Below are 24409 nucleotides of genomic sequence, written 5' to 3' on the forward strand. Positions count from 1 at the left end.
ATCAACAATACAGGGAAAAAAGTACATACGCATATACAATATAAACTTATAAGAGTCACCTCATTACACAAGTCCAGGGGGTTCCTCTTTCGTAATACACTTACCACAAAACTGTTATGTGATAAGGGAATACAACTGAAAAAAGATCCCAGAGTTTCCATGAATTGAGACATTAAGTGTAACATAACATAGATCATTATTAACTTACACTTACTCAAAAATAAAAGTCTTAAAGAGTATCTTTTTTTTTTAGGGATGCACCAGAAGCATATAGAAACTCCTGGGCTAGGGGTCGAACTGGAGCAGCAGCTGCTGGCCTACACCACAGCCACAGCAATGTGGGATCCGAGCAGAGTCTGCGACCTAAACCACAGCTCATAGCAACACTGGATCCTTAATCCACTGAACAAAGCCAGAGATCGAACCCTCGTCCTCATGGACACTAGTTGAGTTCATTACTGCTGAGCCATGACAAGAACTGCAAGAATATCTTTTATATGTAAAACTTAGATCTTATAGATAGATGAATAAAAATACATATGCATTTAGTGCTTTGAGGAAAGGTACAGAATATGCAATGATCATTTGAAATAGACTGTTAGGATTTATCCTCAATTACTGTTAAAAAGATGAATGCTGAGTGTTTTAATTGAAATAGAAATATTAGTTATCTAATAATTTTTTTCATTCTCAAATACTCCACATTCTCTTCCATTTAGCTTCATCCCCCCACTGTGCTAAATAAGACAGACTTCTTGCCAAGGTCCCCACTTAATGGGTTCAATATCGCTGGGAATTAAGGAAGGTATTATACAAAAATCAAAACAAACAATCAAAAAGATAAAACTGAAAGAAAAACAACTAAATTCAAGATCTACTAAGACTAAGGAGCAGGTAACAGCTGAGACAGTAAAAGTTACATGGAATTGTGACAGGAGTCAGGAGGTGGAAGAGAAGACTTTTTAAGGATGAGTTAATAAAATGAACAGCAAAAACAACAAAATCAAAGAAAAATAAGCAAACATTCCATCACTCTCTATGCAGCACTGACCATGCACTAAGTAAGCACTGTGTTAATAAATTCTATACTAGTGATCTGTGACCTTGGTGAAAATGAAAATTCTTGTCCTCACCCTACACCTACTGAACCAAAACACTAGGGTAGGGCTCAGAAATCTGTGTTTTTAAAAAGCCCTCCAGGTGATTCTGATGACTGTTACAGAGTGAGATCCAATGACTTATACCATATTACCTTGTTTGGAAACTGAGGTTTAAAAAAAAAAAAAAAAAAAAAAGATTAAGAAATAAATGAACTAAGACGCAAACCAGAAATCTGACTTCTAAACTTCTACTTTAAACCACTCTGAGGTAAAAGGAGAGATTTAGAAAAAGCTAGTTATTCTAATTTTCCTGGAAACATATTTCTATTGTTAAGTAGCTTAAATTATGCAACAAGAGTACTGAAGTTGGTCTGGTAAGCTTCAATACCACAGAAATCTGGCAACTAAATTATTCTCACTGCAATCCAAATGATTAAGTTTAACACAAGGGACTAGACATGAAAAACACTTAATATCCAGTGAAAGGATATTCTGAAATACCTGTCATATATACATTTCCAAGAGTTATATACAAGATCTTGAACCATTAGACCCCTCACAAATGCATTTAATTATAACTAATTTTTTTTTTTTTTTTTTTTTTTTTTTTTAGGGCTGCACTTGCAGCACATGGAAGTTCCTAGGCTAGGTCGAATCAGAGCTATAGCTGCTGGACTACACCACAGCAACATCAGATCTGAGCTGTGTCTGCGACCTATACCACAGATCATGGCAATGCCAGATCCTCAAGCCACTAAGAGAGGCTACTCATGGTTACTAGTCACATTCATTTCCACTGAGCCACGATGGGAACTCCTAATTAATTTTTTTACAATGAAACATTTGCCCAGACAACCCACTACCTTCCAATTGGTATGTGTATCACTTAGTCATCTCTCATTTCTTGAATATAAAACTGTATTGCTTTATATTTAGCTATTATACCACTACCAACATTTATCACTACCTCCTTTGTGCGAATTTATGACTACAAAATTATTAAACTAAGCCTGAGAAGTCCTGCAAAATTTCTTTTAGAAGCCTTTAAACTTAAGTATTCAATGGTAACCTTTAACCACTCCACCTACCTGTTAGAAGAACTAGGGGTAGAAAATATATCAATGGCTGGTGCAGTCATTATACCCCCTGCAGAGGTGGACACAGGAGAGGCTGCAGTTGTTAAAGAGGTATGAGGTTTCTTTGCAAGTTCTTTTAGGCGCTGTTCCTATTGCGAAAAGAAACTACCATGAGGAATCCAGAAATCAGGTTTGTTTGTACAGCCTCAGAAAAAAAAAGCATTTTCTAATTTTGTTTTGATGGTAGAAAGGTATCCTCTGACTGTTACACCAGTCATTCAATGTCAGGATGAAAAATTAGACTACTGAATTTCTACCCATTTGCATAAATATATAAAGATTATTAGTCTGTGTAACGGTTTCAAGTACATTATAAATACCTGTACTTGTTTTCCCAAATAAAGAGAATACACATATCTACCTTTAAAGCTTTTAAGCGAGCCTGTTCTTCCTCTAATGCTGCCTGCTTTTCCCTTTCATCCACTTTGGTAAGAGACAGGCCAGTGCTTGCCAGGGAAGAGACTGCGTTGGAAAGTGTTGTTGCCCTAGGATAATCAGACAAAGACAATCTGTATTTTGCCAAACGTTTCACATTACAACCTGGATATGAAATGGTCAACCAACCTAACCATGGATTGGCATTATAATCATGAACTGAACTTACGGAGTTAAAACCAGTACTTCGGAGGAAATAGTCTACTCATTGACCTAGAGGATTATTAGCAATTAGCTGATTTAGACATACATTTATTATTTTTAAATAAGTGTTAGACTCTAGAAAGGGTTCATAAGAAAGGTGAGAGACATTGCCTCTTCCAAGCCCCAGTGAAGGCAACCAATGCAATTAGAAAAGAGTTCATATACCTCTAAGAAAATCCTGATGGGTAAAAAGTATTGAGTTTTTCATAAGAAATGACCTTTTGCTAATTTGTAGGCTGGATTTTAGCAGTACTACTGTAGGAACACTAAAACATAAGTACCGGTGATAAATAATGTAGGTATAGGTATGTTTCCCTTATAATAACATCCAAAAGATGTCATTCCCAGAGGACCCAAAGGTCCTTTCAAAGGGAGATCAGTTTCATTCAAGAAACCAGGCTATCTGGTACCTCTTTTCTATGTGCTACTCTTTGCCAAGCTAGAATTTCCTTTCCAAACATCCTTTACTGATTGACTCATAGAAAGCCACCTCCTTTCCCTTACATCAAAATCTTATCATATCATAAACCCCAAAACTTAATTCCCTAATGTTAATTCTAGGTAAAATAAACACCTTGGTAAAGAATTCTAATCGGAAACTACTCTCAGCTACTGTTATTCATTTTCCTTTTATCAAACACCAAAGATGATTAATTTCTACTCTAAGCACAAAAGTGGAAAAACTATTATTTAAGTTTTATGTAAATTAATTTTATAAATGAGCCAATACAAAGATATAACTAAGAAAAGGGAAGAGAAACACTGTTGTGAAGAAACATAAGAAACCCAAAAACACATATGATAAAAAACATGTGATAAATTGATGTACCTGATCTACTTAGCTATATTTTACATTACTTCTCAAATAATTGGGCCTTATAACTTTGGCTTATACTTCTAAAAATCTACTAGAAAGTTCAAAGAGAAAATCTACAATTTAAAAGTATTAAAATCCAGTAATGACATTTTCCTCCACAAATTAATTTTTGCTGCTTAAAAAAAATTCTGAAACAATAATCAAAAAGAAGGAAAGGTCTCATTATATTTTCTACAAACTTCTGTCTTCATACTGCTAAAAGGAAATCTTCGTAAGAAAATATGAGAATTACTCAAGTTACTAGTTAACACAAAAATTACATCACAAGGTCAATAAGAAATGATCTATGTCATTTTTTAATTTGCTAGATTAACTGGTCTTAGCCTTGGAAATCAGCTAAAAGTCTAAGAGAATGATTAAAATATGTCATCAATAAACCCCATGAACTGGCATTATAGAAAGACGATGAAAACTTACATCAGATGTCCCAGGCCTGAGTCCCAGAATTACTATTCCATATTTCACAAGGCTAGTGTGAGGGTTAGACAAATTTGTAAAAAACCATTTTGTAATTATAAAACACCATGTGAATCTATGCATTTCATCTTTAAGAGAAATACAGACACTATGAACACCATTCTAAACCACAGTCACTGCGGATCATCTTAACAGATGCTGACATTTACTGAAAATAAGGACACATCCCCCAAATTTACATTAATCCTTGACAGCAACTCTCTGAGATTGATACTACTCTTAAACTCAGTTATAAATGGTTAAATCAAGATAAAGAGAAGTTAAATAACTTGGAACTTCAGCTAAATTCATGTACTTTCTCAGGAACACCACTACTGCTCTTTGCCCCACAAAGAAAAACACACCTGCTTGCAGCTGTAGAATCTTTGATTTTCTTCCCTTCCAAGGAAGCTAAATGTTGTTCCAAAGCATCAAGAAGACTGCTGGGGGCCTAAAATTGTAAAAATTTAAGACTTTCATGATAATCAGACTATTTGTCAAAATAAATCAGGTATCGTCTAACACAGGAAAGCAATAAAATATATATTTCTCATGAACTAATTAACTGTGGAGTTTTAACCACCTAAGAATGACATTATTATTGTATGACAGTAAGGAGTATTAATAAACAATCAAATATATAAAAACAACATGAACATGAAATATTAAGAGGATACTATATTTAATTTTTTAAATATTTTACTTAATTAAAATTTTTTTTCTTTTTATGGCTGCACCCACAGCATATGGAAGTTCCTGGGCTAGGGGGTCGATTCCAAGCTGCAGCTGCTTGTCTATGCCACAGCTATAACAAAACCAGATCTGAACATCTGTGTCCTATGCTGCAGAAATCTGTGTCCTATGCAACACCAGATCTTTAATCCACTGAGCAAGGCCAGGCATCAAACCCACATCCTCACAGAGATAACATCAGGTCCTTAATCCATTGAGCCACAGTGGAAACTCCTTAATTAAATTTTAAATAGAAATGAACTCCTAAAAGCTAGACATTCTGTTGAGCATGGTCCTGGTGCTTAATAAATACCCACTGATTAACTGAAAGTGTCCAAACATTTTTTTTTTCCTGTCTTTTGTCTTTTCAGGGCCGCACCCACAGCATATGGAGGTTCCCAGGCTAGGGGTCTAATCGGAGCTACAGCTGCCAGCCTACGCCAGAGCCACAGCAACGCAGTATCTGAGCCACGTCTGCAACGTACACCACAGCTCAACACCTCATGGCAACACTGGATCCTTAACCCACTGAGCGAGGCCAGGGATCGAACCCTCAACTTCATGGCTCCTAGTCGGATTCGTTTCCGCTACACCACGACGGGAACTCCCAAACATTATTTTTGAATAGTTATTGACAAATGAATCTGAAGACTAACATTAAGGAAACACAAATTAAAATCACAATGAGGTACAACTTCTTACCCACTAGAAATGGCTAAAGTTAAACAGACTAGCAACATCAAATGTTGATGAAGATATAGAACAAATGCAACTATCATAAACAGTGCCAGTGGGAGTACATTCACTTTGAAGAAAGATGGATTTTTTTTTTAAAGTAAGGTTAATTACCTAATTTCATCCCTAACTATTTACCTAAGTGAGAGAAAAAGGTATCTCCACAAGAAAAGGTTCAAGAATGTTTAAAGCAGCTTTATATACAATAGTTTAAAAACTGTAAACAATCCAAAAGCCCACAATTTGGAAAATGGATTAAAAAAATCGTGGTAAATTCACATGATGGAATCCCATTCAGCAATTTAAAATAATTAATTAACGGTATATTCAACAATACAGACATATCTCAAAACTATGATAAGCAGAAAAAAAGAAATACTTGTATGATTCCACTTACAGTAAATTCAAAATCTGATAAAAATTACTCTTTGAGAATTCAAAATAGTAATTTGTGTAGAGAGGACCAGGGAGTGACCAGAGGGGGACAGCTATGGCAATGCTGGATTCTTTTTTCTTTTTGGTTTTTGTCTTTTTAGGGCCACACCACGGAATATGGAGGTTCCCAGGCTAGGGGTCGAATTGGAGCTGTAGCTGCTGGCCTACACCACAGCCACAGCAACATCGGATCCTTAACCCACTGAGTGAGACTAGGGATTGAACCCCCAACCTCATGGTTCCTAGTCGGATTCGTTTTTGCTGTGCCATGACAGTAACTCCAAAACTGTCATTATTTAAACTGTAGTTTATTTTTCTTTTCCTGAAGGGTTTAAGCTGTGCTTACAAATATTAAATCACTCATTAGGATAATGAATAAACCATTTTCCAAATCCCTTCTAAGTACATATGGTTATTCTTTAAAAGTGCTACATTACAAAAACTGAAGGAAACGTGATGCTTCACATTCTAAAAACAGCAATTTATAACAAACAAAAAAGGATGAACAATCTTAAATTTCCATTCTCGTTTATAACTATCATCTTCCCTAAAGTGTAAAAAACTTTAATTCACTTGAAAATTTTTTGAATCACTCAGAGATCATCAATGAAGAGGGTCAGAGGAATCAGAGGCTGGCCAACTCTATTCAATTACAATAACATGACTATTAAAGTACAGCAATAAGATGATAATCTGGATGAGGCAGATGCTTTTAAAACAAAGATAGGTAGGTGAACCTGACATGAAAAACAGGGTAAAGGGGAATCTAAAACTGACAGATCAACTTATACTACATATTGTTCAAATACTGACTCTTCTCACATTTAGCCCACAATAATGTAATCAATCTTAATGAGGTCAATTACTTCATGTGGGCACATGCAAGTATTTTTTATTTATGTATAACCAATAACCAGATCTAGTGCATATTCACAGCCTGGAGATCAAAGGGATCAATCAGAACAAGTGAGTACAGAGAAACACAATTAGAACCATTAACAAGAAAGTATTTAAAAGACATCCCAGGACAACTGAAAATGAGGTAAAGAAAGATGTCAACTAAGGAGAGTTTATTCCAGGTACATTCATTCTTAATACTCAATAAACAAAAAAACAAAGAAGGCCAGAAACAAACTGCAGGTTTAAAGTTTCTTTATTTTTTGAAGATAATGATAAAAATAATATTATCATAGCTAAGATTAAGTGCTTAATGTTCTAAATTTTTTAAGTATTAACTCATTTAATCCTCCCACCTACTCTAAGGGGCAGGTATTATAACATCTCCATTTTAAAGATGATGAAAGAAGTGAAGCACAGAGTCTCCAAATCACAGGGCCAGCTAGTGGCACAAACAGGACTCAAACTTAAAAGACAGACAAGACAAAGCCTGTTCTCTTAGTCTAGTATCATGTTTTGAGGTTTACTCCTAATTTAATATAGTTGCCTGAATCAAATAGCCAAAGTGGAAAGTTTAAAATAAGAAAAATAAACTCTGTGTACTTATATACCAATAGTAAAGTGAAAATTACGTTTTTTAAATACCATTCTTTAAGTTCAGTTCTTTTCCCCCCCCCAAATGATGATGAGAAACAAAGAGAGATTAAAGGGAGTAAACTAAAGAAATGAAAGCGTAGTGGCCAGCTCTACCAATATAGATTTTATATGGTCATAATGTTAGAAATATCATCAGCAACATACCAAAACGTTAAAAATCTGTCAAGAAAAATTAAACCTATCTCCTTGACAGCTGAGGCTGCATATTATTTATCTTTGTACTCTTCACACCTAGCAATACACAGAAGAAAGTGATTGATATAATACTACTTACCTGTGAAAGATCTGGTATATCACCTCTGTCAATTCCAACTTGCTGTAAGAAAAAGCAGCATGATATTTAATAGATAAAATTATAAAAAGGATGTTTTATAAATAAAGTTTAGAAAACAGCATTTTTATGGCTAGTACCATAAAAATATTTTAGGTAAAATTCCCTAAAATTAGAAGAATATTTAATCCCCACAGATATCATTCAACATTTCCAAGGACTTAGATGTTAACTCATGGCTCTAAAAGTTCTAACAGGAGAGGATTTAAAGTTGGAAATTCAATAAAGCTATTAAAGAACCATTTCCACATCTCCTAAGTACCTGTATAAGCTACCTTATCACAATCTGAAAAATCCATCGCTTCTATAACAAAAAAACACTACAACAAGAATAAGAATGCCTGACCATGAACGAGTCCCCTGAAGCATAAAAAGAAGTTAAGGAACAAATCTGGTAACAATGACTTTTCTGTCTCCATAAAGTATGCTTTCCCTGGCAATCACCACAGTCAACAATTTTTAAAACCTATGTTCACTCAAGTAAGCCAGGTTTTACACAAACACCAAGTGATATTTACCCAGGATATAAGTGTCCCCACAAAGCAATTCTAACACACTTTCATGATGTTTAGATACTAAGTAATTTCCAGCAAAAAAGATAAACATCATTCCCATTTATTCTAACACCCCAATTAAAAAATTATATGACTATATTTCATTTTCTAATCATTCTCTCTTCTTCTTCTCAACCTCTCAGGGGCCAGTCCCAGAATGTTACCAGTATAAAATTTGGTAAAAAAACAAAACAAAACAAAAAAAGATACTAAGATATAGTGTCTTCTTCAAACATATCTGAGAAGGCTACTGATGCCTTTACTCCAAGAACTAAAGTCTCATAGTGAAAATGCTAGCCCACAGACAGGCTCATCAAAGAATATTTTTAGAGCAGGAGTATATTCCTCTCTCTCAGATCATACAGAGCAGATGGTCTATTCCATCTCAGAGTAAGACCAGCAGATCTGGAAGTAAACAAGGGCTTAAAACTTATGTCAGTAACTACAACTGCCAAACGCAAAGAACAAAAGAAGCCAAATGTAAAAGTGAAGAAATTAAAATTTATTTAAATAATTTACTAGAATTACAGCATAAACACCACCTTTTCGTGGTTTCAGTATGTATCTGACCCTAGAGAAATAGAAAAAAAACACTGATTTCTCCTTGAGAGATACTTTAAATTTCAGGACACTTCGTAAGACACATGATTAACAACATAAACTGTTTTCTTCAAAAGTATCATTATCCTGTCCTATCCTATTTCATCTGCTACAGAATAAAAAGTCACCATGGTAATAGGGCTAGAATAATCAACTTGTTAGTTTTAGATTAACTACTTTGATATTATTGATCAATATCATCTTCTAGAATTATACTAGCAGGACATCTCCGATGGTAATGGTTAGAGAGTAGAGAATAGGAAAACAAAAACACTTGAAGTGCTGCCTCCATGCAAGCAATACCCACAAGTATTACCACAACTACCTTCTGTGAAGATTTCAGAAAATTATTTTTTAAATAGATTTGCAAAATTAAATTAGCCTATAACCTACATTCATGGCTTTCACAATAAATGACAAATAACAAATGCATTAAATTCACTTCTCTAGAGAACAAAACATTTTGAACATGTGGTTCCAATTATAAGTCTCACTGGAGGAAAGAGACTTGTACTAACACAGAACATTCTCTAGCATATTTAACAGAATAAATTTTCTAAAATACATGGCTAATTCCAATCACAAAAATGACTGCCACTTACCTACTTTTAGAGAGAAATAAATAATTTAAAAAGATTACCTTTCACCATTCAATACTAAATTACACAGAATCTTTTTTATTCACTAATATATCATATTCATACCATAGCACAGAATTCAATACAGCATAGCACTATAACTGAGTATATACCTTACTATCTTTAATACACTTCTCTCATTTAGATATAAAACTGACTTCTTTGAAACTCACATTTAAAGATAAAAAAGCAAGTTAAGAGATGTAAAGACAGTTTACCTCTGCAACTTTGAGAAACTCTGAAATCCTTGTCATCCTAGTCAGGAATTTCTTATAGATGTCAAGACCTTCTTTGCATTGGTTCTTTTTCATATCGAAATATTTTTCTGCCAAAAGTAGATGTAAAAATACTTTACATCAAAATACTAAACTCAAAATGAAAAAGATTAAGTAATAGCTCCAAAGAGATTATACAAATATCTTAGAGAACACATTCACCCTACAGAAAAAAAAAAATCAGAATTACCTTAGATATTTAAAGCAAATTAGAGACGCTATTATACTAAAAACTGAGGAATTATGACTTTACTCCTATTACTAGTTTGTTCCACAATATTTCTTGCCTCACAATGCCCTAAATACATACCTGCATGCTAGTACGGATCACATTTTACTCCACCAAAAACACTGCTAATGTTTATTTCCCAATATTCTTACTAATAATATGTTAAAAAAGACGGCAACTTTTCCATGTCCAAATGTCACTTGGAAAGCTAATTTAAATAAGTACATAAAAAGCAGTCAAAAACTTAATTTATACCAATCACAGGGTGGCAGACGATGCTTCTAAAGCTTTTTAGGAAAGAAAACTTTCCATTTTTCACATGTGGAAAAACCAACCAACCAACCATTTCTCTATCTCCATGGATTAAAACACCCTTCAGAAGGGCAGGATCAGGATGGAAGAGGGGAAGATGTGACGCTCACTTTCTCCCACAAACACATCAAAAAAAACAACAACAACAACAAAAAACCCATCCACATGTAGAACGATCAGCACAAAACATCTACTTAATGCTGGCAAAAGACCTTAAGACTTCCAAAAAGGAGAAGAAATTCTCCACACAACTGGGTAGAAGAAAAGGAAAAAAAAAGAAAGAAAGAAAAGACGAAAAAAGATACAGGACAGGACCAGCTGTCCTGAGAGGGAGCTGAAAAAGAGGAAAGAAATCCACACCCTGGGAGGCCACCTAACTGACAGGCAGGTCAGCCAGTACAGAAGGGGAACCTCAAAGCCTTGGAGAAAGGTGCAGCAGCTGCACTGAGGAGGGCAAAGCAGAGAGAGACCATGGGTACCACCACCCAGGACAATATAGCCTGAGACCCTCAAGTGGGGCTGGGCACTGAGAGCTCAGTTCTAGGAGGACTAGGGTTGGATGTGTGGAAACAGCCTGAGGGGAGGGAGGAGCAGTGTGTAGGGGCTGGGGAGCAGAGCACCACAGATGAGAGAGCCAGGGAGGAGGATCAGGCCCACAGGAGAAGCAAGGTGCTACTGTTTGGGTGGGCAAAAGGAGGAGGGGCAGGACCACCATAGGAACATCTTAATCTGTCCACACACAGGCTTTCCGGCAGTGGGGTGCCTCTTGGGTGGGATACGGGCAGCAGGTACAAACCACCACAGCCACCTCAGAGGTGGGTGCAGCACTCAACCACTATAAGTCCCATGAACAGGCAGCACCAGCAGCCCCAGTCACCTCAGGGGTCACCACCAAAGAGGGCATTACAACCAAGTGTCACCCATTGTCTTCACTCATATGGAAAGCACATGTCCTGCTGTTGCCCCTGACAAAGGCTCTAGGCACTGCTTCTACCTTCCTGAGGGTCACTGCCACTGCCCAGGGCCCAGAAACCAGGAGCAGCATGCATCCCCACCTTCCCGCAGGTTTCTGCCACTATCAAGGGTCAAGGGTCCAGCAATAAGGCACTACAGGCTCCACCCATTACCCCCATGTCCACGGAAGCACACGTAGGCTGTTCACTGGCACATCCCCTATTAAGGGGATAATAGCCTGCAAACACTGAGGAAAGAGACGGCAAGCTTCCAAACCAAAAGCAGCCCTCACACCAAAACAAACAAAACTGTAAGCCCTCACAAGCTACCCAAGGGCACTCTCACATGTAAATACCTTCCAAGACTACAGCAGATAGTTGTCTTCCCTAAACTTGCACAATAAGAAAAATACAAGCAAAATGAAGAAGTTCAGGAATCATTCCCAGTTAAAAGAAAAGGATAATTCCCCTGAAGGAGTAAACAATGAAATAAACCTCTGCAATCTAACAGACACCAAGTAAAATGGAGGTAATGAAAAATACTGAAGGAACTAAAAGCAAATATGAACAGAAAGAAACTAGAAACTATAAGGAAGAGCCAAGAAAAATTAGAAAATTCATTTGCAGAGACACAAGCCGAGTTAAAGGCACTTAAGGGCTGAATGAATAATGCAGAGGAAAAAATAAGTGACTTTGAAGATAGAGTAATGGAAATCACCCAATAAGGACAGCAGATAGAAAATCAAGTGGAAAAAAAAAATGAAAGCAATACAAGAGATCTATGGGATAATATAAAGCTGGCTAATCTACATAGAGATTCCAGAAGGAGAAGAAAAAGAAAAGGGATTGAAAATATATTTAAAGGACTATGGCTGAAAACTTTCCAAATCTAAAAGAAACAGTTATCAAGATATAGGCAGCAAAGGGGATCCCAAACAAGTTGAACCCAGACATACACCAATATATATTACAATAAAAATGGCAAAAGTTAAAGATAAGGAGATGATTCTAAAAGCAGCAAGAGAAAAACAGAGAGTTAATTATAAGGGAACCCCAAAAGGCTAACATCAAAATTCTCTACAGAAATACTACAGGCCCGGAGTTCCCATTGTGGCTCAGTGGTTAACGAATCTGACTAGGAACCATGAGGTTGCGGGTTCGATCCCTGGCCTTGCTCATTGGGTTAAGGATCCGGCACTGCCATGAGCTGTGGTGTAGGTCGCAGATGAGGCTCGGACCCCGCGTTTCTGGGGCTGTGGCGTAAGCCAGCAGCTACAGCTCCGACTAGACCCCTAGCCTGGGAACTTCCATATGCCGCGGGAAGTGGCCCTAGAGAAGGCAAAAAGACCAAAAACAAAAACAAAAAACAACAAAAAAAAAACAAAACAAAAACTACAGGCCCGAAGAGAATGGCAAGACGTATTCATATTCCTAAAAGGTAAAAACTTGCAGCAAAGATCTTTTAAATGATCTACCCAGCAAGATCATTTAAAACAGAAGGAGAAATAAAAAACTTCTCAAACAAACAAAAACTAAAAGAATACAGCAATATTAAACCCATTCTAAAAGAAATACTTAAAGGTCTTCACTAAATAGGAAAGAAGTAAGAAGATATAGGATAGAGGAAATCACAATTGGAATTTAAGCGAGTATAAAAATCTAAAAGAACAATAAGACACCAACATCAAATGCTTTCACTGACATGTGGAACCTGTAAAAAGGACAGACTGAACTTCTTTGCAGAACAGATGCTGACTCACAGACTTTGAAAAACTTATGGTCTGCGGAGGAGACAGTTTGGGGGGTGGGGGGATGTGCTTGGGTTGTGGGATGGAAAGCCTATGAAACTGGATTGTGATAATCATTATACAACTACAGAAGTGATAAATTCCTTGAGTAATAAAAAAATTTTAATAAATAAATAAATAAAAGAAAAAAACCTACTTGAAAAAGTGATGATAAACACAAGGAACAGCAAAAGGATAAACATGAAATATAAAAAAGGACATCAAAATCATAAAATGTGAGTAAGGAAAGGAAGAAAAATCTAGATTCTTTTTTGTTTTTTTTTTTTTTTTGGTCTTTTTGCTATTTCTTGGGCCGCTCCTGCGGCATATGGAGGTTCCCAGGTTAGGGGTTGAATCAGAGCTGTAGCCACCAGCCTATCCAGAGCCACAGCAACGCGGGATCCAAGCCGCGTCTGCAACCTACACCACAGCTCACGGCAACGCCGGATCGTTAACCCACTGAGCAAGGGCAGGGACCGAACCCACAACCTCATGGTTCCTAGTCGGATTCGTTAACCACTGCGCCACAACAGGAACTCCTAGATTCTAATTTTTTTAAGAATGTGTTTGGGCCTATGTGACTATCAGGCAAAAGCAAGCAGATACAGGAAGGGGTTAATATACCTGAAAAACAGGCAACCACAAAAAAACCCAAAAAAATACATTCACAAGAACTAAAATGAGGACACAAGCATAAAATAAACAGGAAATCATCCGACCAAAGAAAGGAACAAAAGAGAAACATAGAATCAACTGGAAAACAAGGTTTAAAATGGCAATAAATACATATCTATCAATAATTATCCAAATGTCAAAGAACTGAATGCTCCAATCAAAAGACAGAGAATGGCGGAATAGATTTAAAACAAAACAAAACAAAACAAGAGCCTACAATATGCTGACTATAATAGACTCACCTTAGGGCAAAGGACATACATAAACAGAAAGTGAGAGGAGAGAAAAAGATACTTCACATGAATGGAAATGACAGCAAGCTGGACTCACAATACTCATATCAGACAAAATAGACTTTAAAACAAAGACCACAAAGAAAGACGACGAAGAACACTATTTAATGATACTCAAGAAGAGGAGATTACACTTGTCAATCAATATATATGTATGCCCTTAATACAGGAGCACCCAGATGCATATAACAAATACTAACGGACATAAGTGAAGAATTTGATGGGAATACAATAATAGTAGATTTTAACACCCTGCTCACATCAATGGACAGATCCTCTAGACAGAAAATCAACAAGGCCACAGATATCTTAAATGACACAAGAGAAAAGTTAGACTTAATTGACATCTTCAGGACATTACATCCAAAAAAAAAAAAAAATCAGAATATACATTCTTTTCAAGTACACATGGAACATTCTCAGGGACTGACCACATACTGGGGCACAAAACTAACCTCAACAAATTTAAGAGTACAGAAATTATTTCAAGTATCTTCTCTGACCACAAGGGTATGAAATTAGAAATCAAACACAGGAAAAGAAATGAGAAAAACTTGACTACATGGAGAATAAACAACACACTACTAAAAAAACCAATGGGTCAATGAGGAAATCAAAAAGGAAATTAAAAAATACTTCAAGACAAATGATAATGAAGACACAACCATTCAAAATCTATGGGATGCCACAAAAGCAGTGATTATCATACTAAGTGAAGTTAGAAAGACAAATACTATATGATATCACTTATATGTGGAATCTGAGGCACAGATGAACCTATCTATAGAATAGAAACAGACTCACAGACATGGAGAACAGACTTGTGGTTGCCAAGGGGTGGGGTGGGGTGGGGGAGGGCATGGATGGATTGGGAGTTCGGGGTTAGTGGTTGCAAACTATTAGATTTAGAATGGATAGCCAATGAGGTCCAGCTGTATGGCACAGGGAACTATATCCAATCACTTGTTACAGAACATGATGGAAGAAAATATGAGAAAAAGAACGTATATATATGTTTGACTGGATCACTCTGTTGCTGTATAGAAGAAATCGACAGAACACTGCAAATCAACTATAATAAAACGGAAAAACAGTTGTGATTTGTGATGACACCACATATTCTTCTTCCACTCAAAATAACAACCTGTAATTATTTTATCTTAATGTGGAAATATTTTATAATTTCACAAGAATGCTTTCAGAAAATTTTTAGATAATATTTTCGCTGGATTAAAAAAAAAAATCCCTCAATAAGTTTATGTTACCCCAGCCTATGAAAAACAAATTTAAGTAAATTCTAAAACAAGAAAAAGTACTGGGAAGGGAGAACAAGCACACTGAAGTAAACACATCTGACATGTGACACTTGATGCTTCAGCACTCTTTGCAGACTGTTACTTGTCTATTCTATCTAAATCCCACTGAAAAAAAATTAGCACTTCTAGGCAAAATAACTGTGCTCTAAATATACCAAATACATAATAAAGCATCACATATTCCTAAAGTGCTTCAATATTAAAAAGCATCCTTCAAAACACATATTTAATAATTACCAACTTTAAAATTAAGTTTAGGAAAAAATACCAACTTTACAGTTAAAGTCCATTTTGGAATAAATTGTGAGGAAATAAGATTTTCCTGGGACAGCAAAGTCCAACTTAATTTTAAAGAAATTACTGGACTTCCAGAAACAGTAAAACTGATAGCAAAAAAAAAGATACATATTTTAAAAAATACAAATTTCATCTAGCTGAACATTCTAGCTATGTAAGTATTTACTCATTTAACTTGTGCAATCAGATATAAAATTCTTTTCTCCAAAGTGTTAGAATAAATGAATATAGCTCAATGAATTTTTAGGCAGCTTTAAATAACAACTAAGACAATATTATTTATCCATATGATACAAGAGAAGAATATGTTATTAAACTATAGAAATATTTACCCAACAGGTTAATAATTCCTTCATTGTATGCTGCAAACAGTCTAATGGCATCTTTGAACAGGAGCATGAAGGCAGCATTTATAACACCATTTGTAAGTTCATTGCTATTAACCTGAAGAAAAAATAGAAATATTAGCTAATCTTTTGTTTTAAAATGACAATGACTTCCTTCAAATTAAAATACAATGAATTCATGGTTGTACAACTATAAATGTAATAAAATTCATTGAGTTAAAAAATGCAATGAATTCAAATATTTAGGTATCAGAGAAAAAGTCATTAAAGACATTACTCTCTAGCAATTGGAGTTACCGCCAAATAGCACAAAAATCTTTTCTTTTTTTCTCTTTTTAGGGCCACACCTGTGGCATATGGAACTTCCTAGGCTAGGGGTCAAATCAGCACTGCAGCTTCTGGCCTATATACCACAGCCACAGCAACATGGGATCTGAGCCGCAACTGCAACCTACACCATAGCTCATGGCAACAACAGATCCTTAATCCACTGAGCAAGGCCAGGGATCAAATGCACATCCTCATGGATACTAGTCAGGTTCATTACGGCTGAGCCACAATGGGAACTCCTCAAAAATCTTGATCGAAGACTTCAGATTTACTTAAAAGTCACAAATATAAATCAAAGTCACAAATACAAATCCTACAACAATTTAGTTCAGAAATAAGTCACTGAAAACAAAAGTATCCTTTAACTCTTGAAATTCTTAAGCTACATCTCAAAAGTCTTTCAAGTTCACTTCAGCATTAATGTTTCTAATTGCAAAATAAAGTCCATTTCTAGGTAGAAGGTCACTTTTGAGTCATAAAGAATTTACTGAATATTTTTAAATAAGAAAGTATTTATTAAAGGGGTACTAGAGTCACCAAAGCACTGAGTTAAGCTAGGTAAAAATATTAAAAAAAAAAAAAAAAAAAAGCATTTCTTTAAGGTAAAACTAACTGTTTGCAGATGATATGACACTAAATATAGAAAATCCTAAAGATGCTACCAGTAAACTGCTAGAGCTCAGAAATGAATCTGACAAAGTGGCAGGATACAAAATTAATACAGAAATCTCTTGCATTCCTACACACGAACAACAAAAGATCAGAAAGAGAAATTAAGGAAACAATCCTATTTACCATCGTATCACAAAAATAAAATACTCAGGAATAAACCTCTCTAAGGAGGCAAAAGACCTTTATTCTGAAAAGCATAAGACACTGATGAGAGAAAGAGAAGAACAACACAAACAGATGGAAGATATACCATGTTGCTGGATTGAAAGAATCAGTATCATCAAAATGACTACACTACCCCCAAGGCAATCTACAAACTCAACACAATCTAGAAACAAAAAATTTTAAAATTTGTTTGGAAATATAAAAGACACCAAATAGCCAAAGCAATCTTGAGAAAGAAAAACAAAGCTGGAGGAATCATGCTCCCTAACTTCAGACTACAGCTTCAAACAAAGCCGCGGTTATCTAAACAGGATGTTACTAGCATAAAACTAGAAATATAGATCAGTGAACATGACGGAAAGAGATAAACCCATGCACTGATGGTCAACTAAACTATGACAAAGGAAGCAAAGGCAAGAATATACAATGGAGAAAAGACAGTCTCTTCAATAACTGGTGCTGGGGAAACTGGACGGTTACATGCAAAAGAATGAAATTAGAATACTCTCTCTAATACCATACACAAAAACCAATTCAAAGTGGATTAAAGATTTAAATGTGGGAGTTCCTGTCATGGCTCAGCAGTAACAAACCCAACTAGTGTCCATGAGGATGCAGGTGTGATCCCTGGCCTTGCTCAGTGGGTCTGGGATCCGGCACTGCCACAAGCTGTGGTGTAGTTCACAAACGTGGCTGGGATCCCACATTGCTGTGGCTGTGGTATAGACTGGCAACTACAGCTCCAATTTGACCCCTAACCTGGGAACTTCCATATACCATGGGTGAGGCCCGAAAAAGAGGGAAAAAGATCTAAATCTAAGACCAGATAATATTAAAACTCTTAGAAGAAAAGCACAGGCAGAATACTCTCTGACATAAATCACAGCAGTATCTTTTTTGATCAACCCTCTAAAATAATTAAAATAAAAACAAAAATAAACATACAGGACCAAGTTAAACTTAAAAGTTTTTGTACTGCATAAGAAATCATAAACAAAATGAGAAGACACATACAGAATGGGAGAAAAACTTTGCAAACTCAACATCTCAAAAATACACAAATGGCTCATCAGCTCAATACTAAAAACCAAAACAAAACAACCTAATCAAAATGTGCACAGGATCTAAATAGATATTTCTCCAAAGAAGACATACACATGGCCAAAAGACACATGAAAAGATGCTCAATATCACTAATTATCAGAGAAAGCAAAACTACAATGAGCTATCACTTCATACCAGTCAGAATGGACATCATCAAAAGGTCTACAAACAAATGCTAGAGAGGGCATGGAGAAAAGGGAACCCTCTTACATTGTTGGTGGGAATGTAAACTGGTACAATCACTATGGAGAACAGTACAGAGTTTCCTTAAAAAACTAAATGTAGAACTACCATATGATCCAGCAATCCCACTCCTGGGCACCTACCCAGAGAAAATCTTAATTCAAAAACATATATACACCCCAATGTTCAGTGCAGCACTATTTACAATAGCCAAGACATGGAAGCAACCTAAATGTTGCTTTATCTATCAAGAGAGGGATGGATAAAGATGTGTTACATGTATACACAATGGAATATTACTCAGCTATAAAAAAGAATGAAATAATACCATTTACAGTAACATAGATGGATGCAGAGATTATCATACTAAGTAAGTCAAAGACAAACATGAGATCACCAATATATGGAATCAAAAAAAAAAAGAGATGCAAATGAACTTATTTACAAAACATAGACAGAGCCACAAATCTCAAAAACAAATTTATGGTTACCAAAGGGAAAACGTGGGGAGAAGGGATAAATTAAGAATTTGGGATTAACATATGTACACTACTATATATAAAACAGACAACTAACAAGGACTTACTTATAGTACAGAGAATTCTAGTCAATATTTTCTAGTAACCTATATGGGGAAAAAAATCTGAGAAGGACTGAATATATGTCTATGTATAACCGACTCACTTTGTGTACACCTGAAACTAACACAGTGTACATCAACTATACCCCAATTAAATTTAATAAATATAATAAAGCTTTTCCCATTATTATAAACAAACACACCTTCAAAATAGTTAAAATAGTATTTCTACCTAATATAGTGACTGGGAGAATTCAATGATACATTGAGTGTAAAGAGACTGGTGAGTACTTTACACATATATGATCAATATCTATTATTAATACTGAATCATGTTTTAACAAAAATATTGCTCTTATTTATCTACCAAAAGTACTAGAAATATCTTTAGTTTTATCTCAAGGAATGAATCAAAGGGAAAAACCAAATTAACTTCTGTTCCTTTTTAGATATCTAAGTACATAATTAACTTGTTGTTAGGTATAGAGCAATAGAAGCACAAAGCTGAATAGTAGGCAAGACAGTGGTAAATATTTGAAGATACCTGACAAAGGTGACTTTCATTTTAGCGAATTCTAATTAATAAAGTAAATGACAGGTAACTCACAAAATAAAAAACACATATGGCTAATAACATGTGAAAAGAAGTTCAACTTCACTGATCAATTAAAATAAATAATCAAATTAAATTTCTGAACTATCCTTTCTTGAGCATGAGACTAGTAGGTGCCAAGATAATCAAAACCAGGAGTTCCCGTTGTGGCTCAGCAGTAACGAATGCAACTAGTATCCATGAGGATGTAGGTTTGATTCCTGGCCCCACTTAGTGGGTTAAGGATCCAGCATTGCTGTGAGCTGTGGTATAGGTCACAGACACAGCTCGGATCTGGCATTGCTGTGGCTATGGTATAGGCCGGCAGTGGCAGCTCCAATTCAACCACTAACTTAGGAACCTCCATGTGCCTCAGGTGTGCCACCCCACACTGAAAAGATAATCAAAACCAAGGTATTAATTATTTTGTACCAATAAGGATGAAGAAAAATAGGCACCTATTTACAAGTGAATGGCTCTACCCCTTTTGGAATGTACCCTTATTAAAAATGTAAATGTTTATGAACCACCAAATTCTTTTTCTAGACATTAACTCTACTGAATAGGTTTATAGATGTGTAGATACACATATTATCTAACACAGAGAGTATTTAGTGTGTCCTTCCCCCTTTCTCATTTATCTTCTGGATTAAAAAACAAAAATATTCTAAATATTTGTCAACAGGAGGATCAGATAAATTCTTACATACAATGAAGTATAACAGACGCTGAAAATAATTTTATATAAGTACCTACAAGTAAGTGGAAAAAAAATTCACTGTTGGACTCTTTCTATCCAAAAAGAGAGTTATTTATAAAATAAATCTCAGTAGTTACACCAATCACCTGTGCCTTCTAGACCAGAGGACAGCAAGCTTTTTTGTAAAGGGCCTGACTGTATTTTAGACTTCAAAGCCCATATGGTCTGTCACAACTACTCAACTCTGTCATTACATGATAAAAGCAGCCATAGAAAATAAGTAAACCAAGGAGCCTGGCTATGTTTTTAACTATGGTTTAAACTATGTTTGCAGGCACTGAAAAAATAAATTTCATATAATTTTCAACTGTTAAAATATATACTTTTTTTTTTTTTTTTTTTTACTATTTGCAACTATTTAAAAATGTAAAAATTATTCTTAGCTCACAAGCCATACCATAAAAACAGGTAGCAGGCTGTAATTTGAGAACCTGTTCTAGTATATAAAGTACCTATAGGATTCATTTATTGAATGTTTACTGAATACAATTTGTTACACACTACTGACAACAGGGACACAGCAAGTAAAAAGAAGACCTGCTCCCTGCCCTCAAGAAACTTAAAAGACTATCAATTTACAGCACATATTAAAGGAAAATCACTTGCAGCATAAAATTGTCATAGTTTCATTCACTTACACTTATAAGCTCTAAAATAAAATATCTTAAGCTAGATGCACCAAAAAAGAAAAGACTTGAAAATGCTAACACCTAACCTATTATAAATAAATGACAAAGCTAATAACAAAAATTTCAAGGAACACAATGTCCCCAGGCAATAGCTACACAACATATTGTTACAAGTGTATTTGAACTTCCCTTTATTTCTTAATAACTGTCATGCTTAAGTCCTACAAAGCAGACAAAAAGTGAAATATTAAGTAAGATATTCTATATTCATATAGAATATCTTTTATACATCTTTTGTATCTAAAAAACATTATCAAAAGAAAGCAGATTTTCACATCAATCCCTTCACTTCTCCATCACTTTCTTTAGGTTGTATACACCATACTTTGGGTGCTAGAGAAGTCGCACCAAAGAAATCAGAGCAAACCTAAAACAATTATAAAGATGGAAAGTAGTCTGATTTGGGAACACATTTACAGAAAATCCTTAGCCAAACAGGATATTAGTATAAAAAAATTAGTCGATGATAATTTGGGAATAAAAACTCTGACCAATTAAAATGATATAATTTTTTAAATCTCAAATTTACAAAAGCACTTATGCAACCAACTTACATTAAAATCAAGAAGGGCATCCATTTGATTTTGAATAATTGGTACAGTTTTTAGGAGTTTTTCTGTGTTCATTGTTCTCATAACTCCATCAGCCCTGTTTATCAAAAAGAAAAAGGCAAACAATTAAATTTGTTATAAAATTGACATTTCTAACTCCCATCTGGTTCTCTATTTAAACAGAGAACAAGCTGGTTTGAAACATCACCTGTTGTTAAGTCATTATTGAACCTAAAACCTCAAGAAGAAATCATACCAAAAAACCCCCACAAAAACAAGAAACACCATATGTCCAATATCAAGGTGCTCATTTAAAACTAAGAAGATGTAAAACATGAGACATAAAAATAAAAACTTACATTATACAGCCAGGTTTACAGTATACTTTTTACATGAGAAAATCATCTGATCCTCACTCCACTCACATGGGTAAAGGACAGATTGACAGACTTTTTTTTTTAAGTGACAAATTTTAAAAAATAATTTGCCTCAAATCACTAAATAGGACACAATGTGGTCTGCAGCTGAACTCAAGTCTTGGTAATCACCATTTTATTTAAGGTATTTTATTCATGGCTCAAACCAAAATAAAATTGTTTTACTACAAAATAAAGGACAATGTTACCAAGTCATTCTAATCTGGCCATTAAAATAAGTGATACTTAAGAGGAATGGTTTTTAATAAAATATTCTGCTAAATATTTCCCCAAAAATGTCTTTAAATATTTCTTTACATATTTCTAAATATAGACAAATATTAGCAGTACCAAACAAACTAGAATTTTACAAAACTGATACCGAAAACACTAGATAAAGAGGTATTGGGGTTCAGGCACACAACAAACACTAAATCTTTGTCATATATCAGGCTCCATATTGAGTACCTGATGTATGTTTTTCAAATCCTCACAAAAATCCTACAGTCTTATCCTATTTTTTACGATGAAAAATTTTAGGTTCAGTGAGATTATAAAACTAAAGTCAGAAAACTAACTGATATTAGGGTCAGGATGTAAACCCTGGTGTATGAGTCTACAAATCAGTGCTCTCCATAAGCTTTCTTCAGAGTAAAAAGGCCCTTTCAAGAAACGTATAGGCTTTCCCTAATTTACAAACAACCTATACTTTAAAAAGGCTGCTCTAAGTTACCCCTTCAACCACAACCCCAGATACCAGAAAAATAATTAAGCAATGAAAAGCAAAAACAGTGCTTTGAGGGACAAAACATGAGTTAAAAGAATAAACACGGAACTACCTTAAGCCGGCAATTATTGACCAGCTTTAGCCCAACAACTCTCCCAAATAAGATATGTTAACCCACTGGCACCTATATGCTCTCAAGTACTAAACTATACTGACTGGTAGCAGCTGCTGGAGTTTGGGATAAGGACAACACTCCCTCTTTGTAACCTTTTCTTTATTCTCACACACATCACACTCCCATTTTATTAGTCACTGTGAGTATCCTTTTAGTTCTCCCTCACTCTTCTTGCTGAAGTAACTTTTTGACCTTATCACTTCCCCTCCATCACAGAAGGCTTGAACACTGGCTCAGTTTTTCTTGGTTAACATCATCATCTTATATGCACAACAAATCCAACATCTTGATCTCAAAGTCCCTTAACCATAATTTCTATTTTCATAATCAGATCCTGACCTTACTGTCCCTGCCAAGCACATTATTCCCACCCCTTGCCCCTCCCCCGCACCATGAGAAAAAGACAAAATTCAGACACCTCATCCTATGACAATAACCTTTTAACTTTCCAGCTGCCTTGGTATTCCCCCATGGCAAAAACTATCTGACTTGATCATACACTTCACTCTATCTACCCCCCACCACTATCCACATTTGATCTCTTTTCACTTTTCCTTCTTTCATCTACCTTATGATTCCACAGATCATTATTATACTCCTCTGCAAATACCCTTTTGCACCTCTTATTCCTTTGCAGTCACCTGGCAAACTCCTAATCCTAAGTGAGCACACTTTTACCTTCCCCATGCCTATACACTACACATGCAGCTGAATGCCTGTAAAGAAAACTGAGAAACTGGTAAAACTACAAATTCTTGATCATCAACCTCAAATGGGGCCTCAGCATTGCCAGCAAACCTCTTAGCCTGTCCAGTGAGTTCCTTCTGAGTACTTTCAAACCACCTTCTCCCACCTGTCCTTCCCTGCCTCCCATACCCAACAACAAGCTCTCGCTCAGCTCGTAACTCTCAAATACTCCATTCAGAAATAGAAAATGACAAAAAGAGATAGACCATTTTGCTGCCAAAACTACATCTATCTGGTCTGCTCCTATTACAATGGAGGAAGTCTATTTCTTTCTGTCAAATGTAAATACCACTCACACAGGTCTTCCAGGTCCCACTCCGTCACAATCTTTGGCTGTCTTCTTTTAACACAGCACTGTCCAATAAAATTATTTGCAATGGTCTAAATGTTCTACACCTGCACCATTCAATATGGTAGCTACTAGTCACATGTGGCTACTGAGTATCT

At 35.5% G+C, this 24409-nt stretch overlaps 1 protein-coding gene across 24 annotated transcripts in view; it reads right to left on the minus strand.

The window, feature by feature from the left end:
- PICALM (phosphatidylinositol binding clathrin assembly protein) overlaps positions 1–24409 on the minus strand; it is a 111306-nt gene that overhangs the window by 39926 nt on the left and 46971 nt on the right. For all 24 annotated transcript variants that reach the window (XM_021102088.1, XM_021102073.1, XM_021102078.1 and 21 more), the window contains 7 exon segments: positions 21901–21994; positions 16257–16368; positions 10006–10112; positions 7939–7980; positions 4574–4659; positions 2598–2721; positions 2189–2325 (listed from right to left, as the gene is read on the minus strand). In XM_021102088.1, the coding sequence (XP_020957747.1) occupies positions 2189–2325; positions 2598–2721; positions 4574–4659; positions 7939–7980; positions 10006–10112; positions 16257–16368; positions 21901–21994 (702 nt within the window).

The sequence above is a fragment of the Sus scrofa genome, chromosome 9 (assembly GCF_000003025.6).
Source record: "Sus scrofa isolate TJ Tabasco breed Duroc chromosome 9, Sscrofa11.1, whole genome shotgun sequence".
In the NCBI taxonomy this organism is placed as follows: Eukaryota; Metazoa; Chordata; class Mammalia; order Artiodactyla; family Suidae; genus Sus; species Sus scrofa.